Genomic DNA, 13,342 nt, shown 5'->3' on the forward strand with positions numbered 1-13,342 from the left:
CGTGAAAAACTTAGGCGCCTTGCCTACCTCTGCTGCAAAAGTAAAATACGTACAAGGCAGGCATGACTTTGTGACAATGATATTGCAATAAGCGAAGTGCAAAAAAAAAAAAAATCTCTAGCCAACGTTTTGCGCTCAACGCTGGCGTGTGTTGATGTGACGGCGCTCATGTGGTGTTTACATTCGTTCCCATATAAGGATCCAAATTATCGCCAGCAGGAAAATAACTCAAGAGGGCAGAACTACTGAACGCTTTCTTCAGAATAATATACCTTTTTAACTGAACAGTGAAAAGCCAAATCGTGAGCGGCCTTTGTAGCCAAAATCTATCGGGAAGTATATGTTTTGAATACAACAGTTAATGAAAGATCAGCAGAGGAAGCCGCTTTTAGAAATCTTTGCATTTGAAATTCAGTTTTTTTCTCAATTTAAGGACCACCATCCCATGCACGTATGCCCGTAAAAGAACAAATCGAATCGCAGTATCGATATCTTGCACATTTACCGAATCGAGAAACGGACGCAAGTGGCAAAATAATAATGGGTGTGTGCAAAGTAAAAAAAAAGTAATATACAGTGAAGTGTTACTTCTCTAAAACGTGAACAAGTAAGCATCCGCAAGCATTGCGACATTTTCTTTCCTTAATTAACGTCCTCCTCGAGTGCGAATTTTAAATTTGCAGCACCCGTTTATGGCATCGATCTTTTACCTTTTGCCCTGAGTATTGTGGATTTCTCTAAAATATCTGACAATTGCTGCGTGGACTTGCAGGGAGTCTAAGTTAATACGTGATACGCATCTTTTTCGAGAACTAAAAAAAATCGGTTTCCGTAGTGACAAATCTTGCAGCATTAAGTACTGCTTTAAAGTTAATGCTGACCGACGTTCAGATCCATATCCACTCTTTTACATGACCTACACACTCTAACTCACTCGATTAACTCACTCACTGACCAGCTTACTTCATTATTGAATATTTTAATGACTCGTCTCCTGAAATGGAAAACAGCGATTAGAATTATTGAGTGCAACTCTAAGAACTGGATTCTAGGAAAATTACCATGCACAAGAGGTAATCTACGTTTGAAACAAAGTTCCCCACAATTGCTTTCTCCTGCACTTCATCGGGTGCATCCAGCAGCCCCTTGCAGACAGATGCAGAGACAGTACTTAAAAAGGCTTAAATGCGCCCTGTTTGCAAACAACAAAAAACTGAGAGTTTTTCTGCTGTGACAGCGCTAACAATCAGCTCACAAGCGTCCTCGCTCGTGCTGAACACTCGGTTAAAGAGTGATGATGTCAGAACCGCGATACCAGAAAGAACGCATACTTCGTGGCGGCAGGCGTTCGAACTAGAGCACTGCACGGGCTAGGGTCACCTCGAAAGCCCGGGCACTGCACGGCATAGACCGGCCCGCGGAAATGCGCTGTTCCACCGGACCTGGGCGTAGGGCGGACGCGGATTCTGGTCCGTGCAGAGAAGGGCTGTGTATGGCATTTGACTCGGTACCACCTCCCTTCGGCGTTAAATTTTCTGAATTCAAGATGGCGGCCCCGTAGTAAATCGATATAGGAACCCAATTGATGATTGATTGGAAACGTCATTAGTATATCGAATTGGTAATTGGTCACCTCACTGATTTTGTGACGTCATAATTAACTAGTAACATGACTATGTTTACCTCAGTAATTAATGAGGCATCATAAAACGAATTAGATATTTGGAATCTTCTGTATGAGTAGAACAGGTTAGACACCAAAATTAACTAATGAAGTTAATATTTAGTTATGGTTATGCTTATATTTAATTGCTTACAATTAACTGACAGATAATGTTATGATCTAACTAATGAATATTCGTAATGGGCTCGATGAGTAGGACATGTTAGATACCAGTATTGTCTAATTAGATCAGTATTTACTTATGGTTAGGCTTAACATGGCGGCCATGTCGTCAGCACTCGGCAGCTCACAATTTCATACCTTATGGCGACCGGGCACCTACCGCCTTGAGGTAACGAAAACTGACCCTCGAAAGAGTCGAAAAACTTTTTGGGCCCAAATTGGTCAAAAATATCCGACCTCAAGGCGGTAGGCGCCCGCTCACCGTACGGTATGGAAAAGTAGCCTAATCACGTGGCAATACATCACATGGACGATAGATGGCGCTACCGAACAGCTAACGCTCTTTACTTCAATGTCTTCCAGACGGTGGTGGCATTTTTTTTTTGTTTATAGATTCGCAAATTAATATCTGCGTTTGCACGAATGAGCAAAGGGCTTTTGATGCTGTGCGGGGCAGCATGGGATGCGCCATTTCGGTGCACACCAATTACATCAGTTTGCACGATAAACAAAAAAATCAGTAAATTAAAGATAGACATACGAAAAGAAACGAAAGAAAATATAAATAATTAACAATATAAAGTAGACTAGGTTGGTTTATGGGGTTTAACATCCCAAAGTGACTCAGGCTATGAGAGACGCCGTAGTGAAAGGCTCCGGAAATTTCGACCACCTGGGGTTCTTTAATGTGCACTGACATGGCACAGTACACGGGCCTCTAGAATTTCTCCTCCAAAGAAATTCAACCGCCGCGGACGGGATCGAACCCGCGTCTTTCGGGTCAGCAGCCGATCACCGTAACCACTGAGCCACCGCGGCGGCGTAAAGTAGATTAACAGATTTAACATCTTTCGTATTTCCTAAAGGAAAGGCACCATTCGTCAAGTCGTTAAGAACACTTGGCCAATAGAAATCACGACCGTGTTCACCTTATATTACCCGCACACGGAACAAAAAGAAACGTCACGCGGATACAATGTGGGCGTATGGCAGACAAAATTCATTGGCCCAAACGTGCTTCAGAATACTATTTTCTCTAAGTAACGGGGTTAACAAAGAAAACACGAGCACCAAAAAAAAAAAAAAGACTAGAATTATCGGTAGTTGGGATGCCATACATCACAGCACGAATTATAGATGTGAGTAGTTATTATTGTAGGCAGCAATGCGTGCCGTACACCATCCCTAAAAACTGGCGCCTCTACAGAAAATTCCGCAGCTTAAGTAGTGCATGGATGTTAAATCAAAAATACAAAAAAAAAAACATCGAAAGCAGATCTAAGCAAATATGATGTAGGAAAAAGAAACAAAAGAAAAGCACATTGCGCTGGAAGATGAAGTCTACGTATGGCCTCGCGCACGAGCCGAACGCGCTTCCTTCCCGATTCGTGCTAGTCTTTGCCGGATCAGTTCCTTTCGGTCAACTGTCCTTCCATTCCCGGTATCGTGCCGATCTCCCAGCGCGGATATCTGGGTGACACCGAGTGTGAGCTCAATACCACCAGCAAGATGGATTCACTTCGGCCTCGGCTGCCGCCTTCCACATCTGCTTCCACTCGTGACGAGGTGAAGGCATCGCGGCGGGCCTCTTTAGCCGCGGTTACCTCGGTGAGTTTACCAGCCCTCTCGCATATCTCGAGCCTCCCTCGAAAACCGCCTGTAGCGTGCCCGCCGCGGCAGCTGCTTCTATCGCTTCTCCGACTGCGTCCACATGCAGATGTTTGCATATGGCCTAGATGGAGCGTACTACGACGCTTGAATACGCCACAGATCAGTCTGTTCGACAGTAGTTGTGAAGATGAAATTGGCAGGATGGTTAGAGGTGTTTCCACGGGAATGGCCCAGCGTTAGCATAACTGAAACGTCGAGAGGTCGCTGTCGGAAGACTCCAGCGAGAGTATCGGCTCCGAGGGCAGAGCCACGGCAGTGACATCGTTTTTGAACCCTTACCGGTCGCATACCGTGCAGTTGTAGCTGAACGCGTTTCCCAGAAATTGTTTGGTGAATGCCTTGATTGAATCCTCGGTATTGATTGCTGCTTTGTCTTGTTTGTACATCGCCTCACTTCTACGTTGGTGGCTTGGACCGCAGGGTTCTGGAGTTTAAACCAGTTTACGCGAATAACCGCGGTTCGAGCGGCAGGGCCTTCGCGTCTAAGGCTGTTTGCGTCAGTTACCGCGGCCAGAACCTATGTGTCTCTTCACTTACATCTTTTTGCTACTGCTTTCGTGACAGCTAAGGCAGGGTTGTTTTGGCGGGATCGGTGTTTTAATGTTCTATCTCGAACGGTCTGGACCGCGTTTGGCGTCTGAATGTTCTGCTGCATGCATGTTCTCTAGGCAACAATCATGAGATGGGCTTTGGGAAAGTGATGTTTTGGACGAGTTAAACCTTTTTCCTCTTCAGAACGCCTGTGTTGTATTATTTTGTTACAGCGCGCTGCCATGGCAGCAGCAGAGCCTGTCCTCATGTGGACATCGCAATAGGCGCACAACTATGAAGAAAACTAAACTAAGGCTGTGATGTTCTTAGACGGCAAGAATTCCAACGACGTGTTCTACCATCATCAAAACAAGCAATTTCGCTTATAATTCGTAGTGAAGCTCACTTCATAGAGCAAAGCAACGCGGACTGAGCTGAAAGTTTTCGGTTTATGTGTAAATAAAAATACCCTGGTTGCCTGCGCAACTGGCAGGTAGTTATGGTGCTATATGGAGTCTAATGTTGCGAATCTGCATGCTAGTTGCTGGAGAAGAAAGTCATAAGCTATAGATTAGTTTCGGGCAACTTTGGTTTAAACTCATCACGTGGTTTTAATCCATTTATTGCTTTTTTAGGGCGCGGTTGCTGTCTCTGCCGCCGATTTCTTCATGGAACATTAAAACCGCAGATTGACTACTGCCATTAGTTACTTTTATCTCATATTCTGATGTTAAAGGTACACTGAACTACTTACTACTTACCACTTACTACTTACTACTTACCAAAGTTGGTCATTCTGTGCTAATGAGATAACAGAGTTCTAACGGCAAAGACGATACACTGATATGTGCATTGGAGCGCCTCTATTTACTAAGACACGCTAACAGTCATTTCATAAGTCTCTGCTGGCATCCCGTAGGCCATTTTAAAAACCAGTTTGTTTGTCGCTTGAAATTATGCTAGTGATTACGCGTTCGCTGGTACCGCTGCCACCTAAAAATGTACTTTTATTTGAAAAGTTTTTACTTCTACGATGAAAACTCACTTCGAACGAGTACGGGAGAAAAAATTTTCAAGTTTAATAGCTCTATTTTAAGCTGAAGAGTGCTAAGCTGTGATTCATAATCCGTACGACCTGATGAATTATTAGTGTTATAGCCTTTATAGTTATAGCACGGATTTCAAAGTGAAGGAAACTTTAACGGATATGCTTGGTTCAATCTCAGTAAATGCTGTGCGTAATGAGAACTCAATGATCTTACCTCAGAAGAAAAGTGCAAAAACGTGTTTTTCATTCCATAGGATGATCCTGGTTACCATGCCGGTGATGCGGAGGAAGCCGCCCTTCAGCAGGCGGCGGTGCGCAGTCCTGACGAAGCGCAAAAACAACCGGAGAGCACCCACGATGGCCAAGTCTCTGTGCAGCTGTTCCCCGCTTTCTCCCAGCCAGTCCGGCGGTGCGAAGATCTCCCGCGCGAACGACGCCACATGAGTCAGCGTCTCCGTGCCACGCACACTTTCGCCACCGTGTTGAGAAACATAGCTGCGGTCTTGTTCCCTCCGCTGGGCCCCTCACACGACGTGTTATATGATAGAAAGACCTACTCGAGCACCACGCTTCTCCGTGACGAAGACAAACCACTCAAGAGGAAAGCAATGCCTACACGTGTGCCAGCTGAGAATCCTGGAAAGTTAAGGATCGAAACCTCGCAGGACTGTAGACCTTTGATTGTGCACGAAGCCGAAACAAGCTTTCATGACGCACCATATCGATGTCCCAGAGTCCCCGATGACACCGTGAATGATTTCGGCGACATGCGATTCGAATCTGTGGGTTCGCCATCAAGCGGTATAAAGCACATTTCGACGCTCTTGTACCCAGATGCCCAGCCGGCAGGCCCTGCGGCAACACCCATGTCTCCTCCTGAGGGTCGCAGTCCTTCCTGGTGCAGCAAAGCCCGCGGCGAACGTCATGAGCCTTCGTCGTGTTTAGACAGCACAACAGCGCACATGGTCGCCAATCCTTTTGATCTCTCGGCTGCACACGCCTTGGGTACATCATTCCAAAAAAGCGGACAAACTTCCCACCAGTGTCCTTCGGGAGCTGAAGCCGCACCTCTGACCGCCTCTGTGAACCGGCTCGCGACATTTAGTGGCCAGACCGGCCCAAGCCTGGAGGTTTTGGGTGAAATACTGAAGACCACCAGAGACGCTGGTACACAGACTAGTGGGGCGAGAATAGCAGGAAAGCCTCCACTCTTCACTCGAAACACTGGCGTACGCGACACTGTCACTAACGAGCTGGCAGGCTGCGCTGAACCCAACGAAAATGCCTTGAACGCACCCAAGGCGGCCGCCTCGAGGACAGCTACAGCCACCGCCTCTTCTCAGTGGCCGACCGAGGCGCGCTTCCGTCCACCGGGGCCTTACGCGCCATGTTGGTCTAGTTCGGCACATTTACCAGCAGAATTGAGGGAAAATATAAGCGCGAATGGAGAACAAGGAGGTTTACTTCCAGAGCCACTATTCTGCAGAAGATGCAGTCCTGAAGCACCGCTCGTACTTGCAGAAAAGTACTCCTCTCAGAGTCGCATTTTAGAAGCTATTCAGAGGATGAGGAGCTGTGGGTCAGACTACGTAGCTATGACACGCTCAGCGAAGAGAGTGCTTAGTTGTCCGGCTTACGGAGAGTATGGAGCGCAAGGGAGGGCGGTTGGACCCTGGAACAGTAAGGACCCCCTGTTTCCCAGAACTCTGCTAGAACAACATGGAGTGACCGAAACGTGCCCACTGCGCTCAGGCCTCTTTCAGGATTCTTTCAGGAGGCGACTATTGTCTATGCCAATAATACCTACAACCATGATGTATGTGGAACATGACGCACTTGCAGGAAAGAAACCTGCATGCCCTCAGATTTTACCTGCTTCAGTCACAAGGGAGGTTGCCAACGAGAAAAGAGCTGTACAGAAAATTAACACTGCTACTGCAAGCGATTCCCGCGCCATTAAAGGGCTGGTTTCGGAAGCCCCTACGATCGCGAAGCCCGGTACAACACGCAGATCTAGCGTGTCTTCAAAAAGTGCCGATACTGAAAATCTTCGCCCCGGGACCACGCCGGTGCTTGAAAACTCACCAAATGAGCCTCCTAAGGACCTGGCGGGGAAGGAACACAGCGGAAAAGGCAGCACAACGGTCAGCCGAGTCGGGTCGCCTGAAAAGTGTCTACTGAATGCCGTGAAAGAAAGTCATGCGGCGGCCACCATTGAAGTGGCGCATAATAAAAGGAAACCTTGTTCCGACAGTATGGTCGGCCAGCTGAAGAAAGAAACCATCATCGACGATAAGACCAAGTCACGCAGCGAGCCTAGCCAGGGTGCACACTACAACGCAGGACTTAAGCCGGTTTGTGGAGTCAAACCGCAACCTCCGAGCGCAGCACTAGAATCCTCCACCTCCGATAAGAAACCACCAAAATGTCAGGAAAGGGCCAGCGAACCCCTGGTTGCGAATATTTCAGCTGGCGTCAGAGGTATTTCGAAAGAAGCGGACGCTGACAAGAAACCACCGTCAACGGCTGTAAGCGGAACCGACGGCTTCATGTCGGGAGCAAACCGCAGTGTTGCGACAGCTGAAGGTGGACAAATACCTTCCCAGAAGAAAGAAGCTCTTGGAAAGGTCGCTGCGAAGGATTGTCTGACGGGACAGCGACACCAGCAAAAGGTCTCCCCCGCTCATTCGGTTGGTGATTATGGACCCGGGATTACGGCAGCACAAAATGGGACGCCACGACTGCAAAGCTTCAGCATAAGTGCTGTGACGAGGCGAACAGTGGCCACGCAGGCTACCATGGTAGAGGAAAAGCCGCTAGGGGGCGGGATAGACTGCGACCCGTTCATCGCAGGGGCGATGCGTTTCTGTAAAAATCCCATGCATAAAGCAGATAACAAAGCTAGGGCAAGCGACTACTGCCTAGCCTGCAAGAATCCACGACACAGCCCAGGTCATCTCGCGGCTGTCTTGCTGCAACATTCGCAGAAAAGCGCCACGCTGCGTCATTGCAAAAATCCTGAGCACCAGCACGTCGAACAGCCTCTTGACGAATTCTTGCATGTTGGAGCTTCGGGAGCCGAGATGCCAGTTCTGTCGGTTAAAGGCAAGACAGGATGGTCAATGTATCCGTCGCAAGTGCCGGTCTTCTGGAAGGTAGCCCTGCCATTGGCCGCAGCGATCTTTCTCTTAGCCGTCGCATTAATATTTTTCGTTGATTTATGGCCGCCTATCCCACCAAACGTAACAACTGTGCGGCCACCAGGCGGCGTCTACTACTGCACAACGATATTCTGTGACAGAGAAGCCGACCGGCTGAAATCTCTCCTTAGCGGCACGACGGGGCCATGCGACGACTTCTACCAGCACGTGTGCGACAATTGGGTGCGCAGTCAAAGCTTGGCGAGCCCTGAAACCGGGACTGCTGTTTCCAGCGACACAATAATCCAGGACGACCTCATCACTACCCTTGAAGCTGGCCTTGTCTCTAAAAAGCGGCAGGATGTGAGCGTGGCTCTTGCGCTCTACGACGCATGCACAGATCGCGCACAATCGGGCAGAGCTCTGGCCGCCATGGCCGAGCTCTTTCGGCGGTGGAAGATCGGCCGCTGGCCCACAGACGCACTTGCATCCCCGAAGGAGGCCTGGTTCTTTGCCGGTGAACTAATTAAAGACATCGGTTCGAAAGCGCTTGTGGACATGTTCGCTGCCATTGACGCGGACGAACCCGCCAGGTTCACCATAGGTTTGGGAAAGCCAAAATTTTTGTTTTCATGCAACGATGCTACCCGGCCCGGTGTCTTTAACATGTTTCGAGACGCCCTCGCGGAAACCATGGCAGCCGTGTCGCAAGCATCGAGTCAACTTATTGACGAGATCATGCTAGTCATTACTCGCCTCGGCTCGAGTCCCCTCGAGCCTGCCGATTCAGAAATTGGCATGCGTGGCTTTGACGTCATAAGGCTTACCGATCTCCACTCTGGCATTGCGGAGCTGCTCAGAGCCACGTTCCAAAACGATTCTTCACTCCGACCAGAAACAAAGATTGTGCTGAAATCGGCGGACTACCTTCAGGGCCATTTAGTCACTGCGCTGCGGGAGCTGCCACCCCGTGCCGTCATGAACTATCTGGGATTTCAGGCTTTCATCACTCTGGCGCCGTTCTTTTTGGACCGACACCGCCTTCTACGGCAGCTGTTTAGCAAGAGTTTCCTGGGCAGGACACTACCCGACGTGTCCAACACGAGCCGCCTTTGTCTTGTCGCGGTGGAACGAGTGCTCCCTGGATGCTTCGCGAGAATGTTGCACCTACCTAGCTCCGGGGCTCTCGTCGCTGACAAGCTCTCGCAACTAGTTGGAAGCTTCGGACGGAGCATCGAGCACCTCACCTGGATGGACGACATGGCTGTGATCTTGACCCGGTACTTGCTAAAAGAGTACACCACGTCCCCTAGCGGCGACGATGCGCCATGCCCCTCGTCTTCGGCGTCATTTACGAAGGAAAACTCGATCAAGTTCTTCGTGTCGGTGTCCAGAGATCGCCAACAGAGAACTCTGCGAGTCGGCGGTGGAAGCGTCGTGCCCTCCCAGCTCCTGACATTTGCGACGCACGACATTGCGGGGCGACGGGTTCACATTCCTGCAGCGCTGTTCAACGCCTCCGTGCCGGCCAATACGAGCCACTTCTCGCTGCACTTCTCGCGTTTTGCTGTACGCTTCTACCGCGCCCTCGTGGAGGCCGCGCTGCGCAGAGACACGGTACCAGCCTCACTGCGCTACGGCGACGACCCCGTGCGTCGTTTTGAGGAACTGCTGAACTGCTTCGAGTGGGAGCTGCGGCAGCTGCCGTTAGCCCTACGCCAGCCTATTGCTCCAGACTCAATGGCAGCACGTGGGGCTGTCCTTCAGCAGACGGTGGCCGTGCAGTTGGCCTTCAGGGCGTTCCAGGAGCTCCTGCAGATCCGACGGACCTGGAACTTGGACTTCCGGTTCGCCCAGCTTCCGGCCCTGAGCGTGGACCAATTGTTCTTTGTGTACTACGCGCTAGACAACTGCGAAGCGGCGGACAGGGTGTACCAGGAGCACCGCGGACAACGGCTGCCGGCGCGCTACAGGGTGAACGTGCCACTTCGTAATGTAGTCGAGTTCCCAGAGGTGTTCGGGTGTGCACCGCATTCCAACATGGTGCGCTTCAGCTTTGTGCCGGCCTGTACTGTCGTCTCCGTCGAACAGTGGTTGAAGAGTCAGCCAGAGTAGCGCGATTGTCATCCTGATGGGGCCGGGCTTTGTTTAGAGAATTGTTTGGTTAATTTTGACGTGTAATACATAACGAAGAATAGCTTTGATAATAAGGAGTTCCAGACAAATGAGTAGTATATCCACGACGTTTGAACTCTGTTTCTATGTCATACGTTTCAGTTTCTGGTCGTGAGAGCACAGTTACAGCGGTGAAAGCAAGTGAGCAGAGTTCAGATCTTTTGCACGGCCTGCCATTTCGTTTCCTTCACAAGGACGGTACACAATTTGATTGAGGTCGGCGCTATATTTTCTGCACAGGTGGTTTATTCTTGATTTACGCAGCAGAGGCGAAAATAACTTTCGTGTAAATTTTGCCTTTGCATTCGAAATATTCTACGGAACGTTAATGATTTCACATTAATAGTATTGATGATACTGAATGAAACTAAAGACAATGATTTCTTTAGAATCTGTTTTCATGTTATTTACTTCTCCTTGAGCCCAAGATGCATTCAATAAAGCAAACGACTCTTTACATTTCCTGCTCAGGGCCTAGTAGTGAAAGTTGTAAATGAATGGCAACAAAGGAAGGAGCACTCTCTTCCGCCGCATCAATACGCGTAGTTAATTTCGGAATGAGGATGCGATTCAAGAATGTTTTATTGAAGGATTTAAAAGAAATGCAAGATTGAAGAATGAAAAACAAGCTGTTGGTCTTCGAACACTCTGTGAAACGAACAGGACTTTGGGGTGAAGTGGTGGTTTGCGTCGCTGCACCGTGTTTATGCCAAAGCACGGGTTGGACAGAAAAGGTCACGGGCGCGTACGCCGTCGCGTGGCGACTGCTTGTGGCTTGTCCCTCACGTTGTCCACCCCAGCGTTGGTTTTAAATGATGCAAGTGATGCCCAGAATGCGTTGCGTCACTTCACCGAGCTTAACCCCGTTTTCAAAATTGTAAACAATAAATACGGCAGTGATGAATGGCCAGCTACATGCCCAATAAAAAATGCACCTAACTGCATTAAAGAGCGAAGATTCAAAAGTAAGCGAGCTCACTTATGTTAGATTATTTGCTGTCTGGTATGGTTCGCTTCTGTTCTGGTGTCACTAGCGCCATTATGCAGACAAAATAATTTTTTCTGAAACATCTTTGCATTCATTGAAACGCCATGCATTCGCGATCGGACTCGGAGTGACTTCTTCGCAACACTGGGAGCTCCTAATTTTCTGAGAAAAGTACATCCGGTTATGTGAGGTCAACGCGACTGACAGCCAAGCTTTAACCACTTGAGAAGGAGGACTTAGAGGTGTTAATAAATCCATGTTAAAAGCGAAGCACACCTCTCAACTAGATAGGGAAGGGGTCTATGTCTTACACTTGCGATTTCTGTTTGTTACTCGTCGCGAGGACTGTTGTTCTGTTTCGCCCTGCAACATTCACTGGTATTGTCTGTGCCTTGCAATGCGGGCACTAGATGCATAGCCTTCTTTCGAATTTTTTTTTTATGTTTATATAGTGCATGGGCATGGATGATCATACTCAAGCGGACGTATTTTGTCACTGACCTTGACAATAAGATACTGCGCTGGTGCCTCTTGAAGTGCACCGTTTTTGATGTCGCTAAAATTATTTTACTATCAACCACAGCACGAACAAAGCATAACAAGAGCTTAAAATAAGTCTTAACATCAGTAATCACGAAAAGCAACGTGGCATTGCTTCCTTGGCACTTAGGCTCCCTTTCACTACTTAACGAACCTCACGTAGGTAACGAACGAGGTAACGAACCTCACGTAGTCGAAATTAATTTAATCTGGAGCACTTCACTACGGCGTCCTTCATAGCCTAAGCCGCTTTGGAACGTTTAGCTTCATAAACGAAATCAACCATAACCAAGCTTTGCGGTGACGTCACAGAATGATTCCAGCATGGCGAGAGAAAAGGAAACGAAGGCGCCAGTCCAGCAAAATTACGCAGAATAATCGGGCGAGGAAGCAAATAAATGCAGCAGTCTTTTTTTTTCGTTTGTACTCACTAGTGAGCTGGGATAACGTGAAAACTTTGGTATTGGTATCTTGGTAACTTTGGTATTGGTATTGGTATATTGGTATCTTTGGATTTTGGTATCTTCGTAATCTTGAGGCGACGCCTCAAGTAATGCACTATGGCAGCACTGGGGAGCGCTCCTTCTGTAGCCTATAACGAACTGCGTCTGTTTTAAAACTGTTAATGCATGCGTAGACAACGCAGTTGTGCCGAACTCACTTCTTTTACTTCAAGGAAGTTGGCACGGACATGCTTAAGCACTCTGAAAGGTTACAAAGCTCACTTGTTGTGCGTGGCTCAGAGGCACTTCGTAGTGCTTTGGCCGTCCTGCAGAAAATGGCGCCTGGTCCCTGGGTTTGAGAGTATGCGTGAACCAGTCTCGGTGTGATAGTGTCGTATTCTGGTCTATAGGTTAGGTTCGGTGCCTGGTAAGAGGAGGAGGAGCTAGAAGAGGAAAGGCAGGGAGGTTAACCGGAAGAATAATCGGTTTGCTACCCTACACGGGGGGAAGGTGGTGAGCGGATAAAAAATGAAAGAGAAAAGAGAGTAGCAGAAAGTTGAAGTCACTCTAAAAAGTCGGTGTTCTTGAAGTCACAGCCTATCGTGCAGGCCAGAAGTTCGCAAGAAGCGGAGCAGTGCCTCGGAGGCCTTCACCGCCGACGATCGCCGCGGCCAGTGGCCGAGAATCTTCATTTCCGTCAGTGGACGTGGATCTAGGCGGTCCAGCCCACAGCTGAGAGACTGCCTTTCGGCGCTGTAGGTAGGGAAGTCACAAAGAATGTGGGGTGCCTGGTAAGAAGTGCTCTTTAATGGTACCGGAAGCGAAAGCCGCATCGTGGAGTCGATTTCATGGAAAGCGGCACTAGTGGGAAAGTTATGTCGAAATAAATAGAGCAGAAATTGACGTTTACGAAACAACAGCCCTTTGAGCGCCTTCACGATGAGGGTGTTCAGACGTTTT

At 48.6% G+C, this 13,342-nt stretch overlaps 1 protein-coding gene across 1 annotated transcript in view; it reads left to right on the top strand.

Annotated features, from left to right (window-relative positions):
* Positions 1 to 12,965, top strand: part of LOC149341297 (uncharacterized) — a 156,081-nt gene extending 143,116 nt beyond the window's left edge. The window contains exon 2 of the mRNA XM_089543328.1: positions 5,351 to 12,965. Coding sequence (XP_089399454.1) covers positions 5,537 to 10,351 — 4,815 coding nt within the window. The 5' untranslated portion in view covers positions 5,351 to 5,536 and the 3' untranslated portion in view covers positions 10,352 to 12,965. The remainder of the gene's footprint in view (positions 1 to 5,350) is intronic.
* Positions 12,966 to 13,342: the final 377 nt, after the last annotated feature.

This window comes from Amblyomma mixtum, chromosome 5 (genome assembly GCF_055824585.1).
Source record: "Amblyomma mixtum isolate Tamu chromosome 5, ASM5582458v1, whole genome shotgun sequence".
NCBI classification, from domain to species: Eukaryota; Metazoa; Arthropoda; class Arachnida; order Ixodida; family Ixodidae; genus Amblyomma; species Amblyomma mixtum.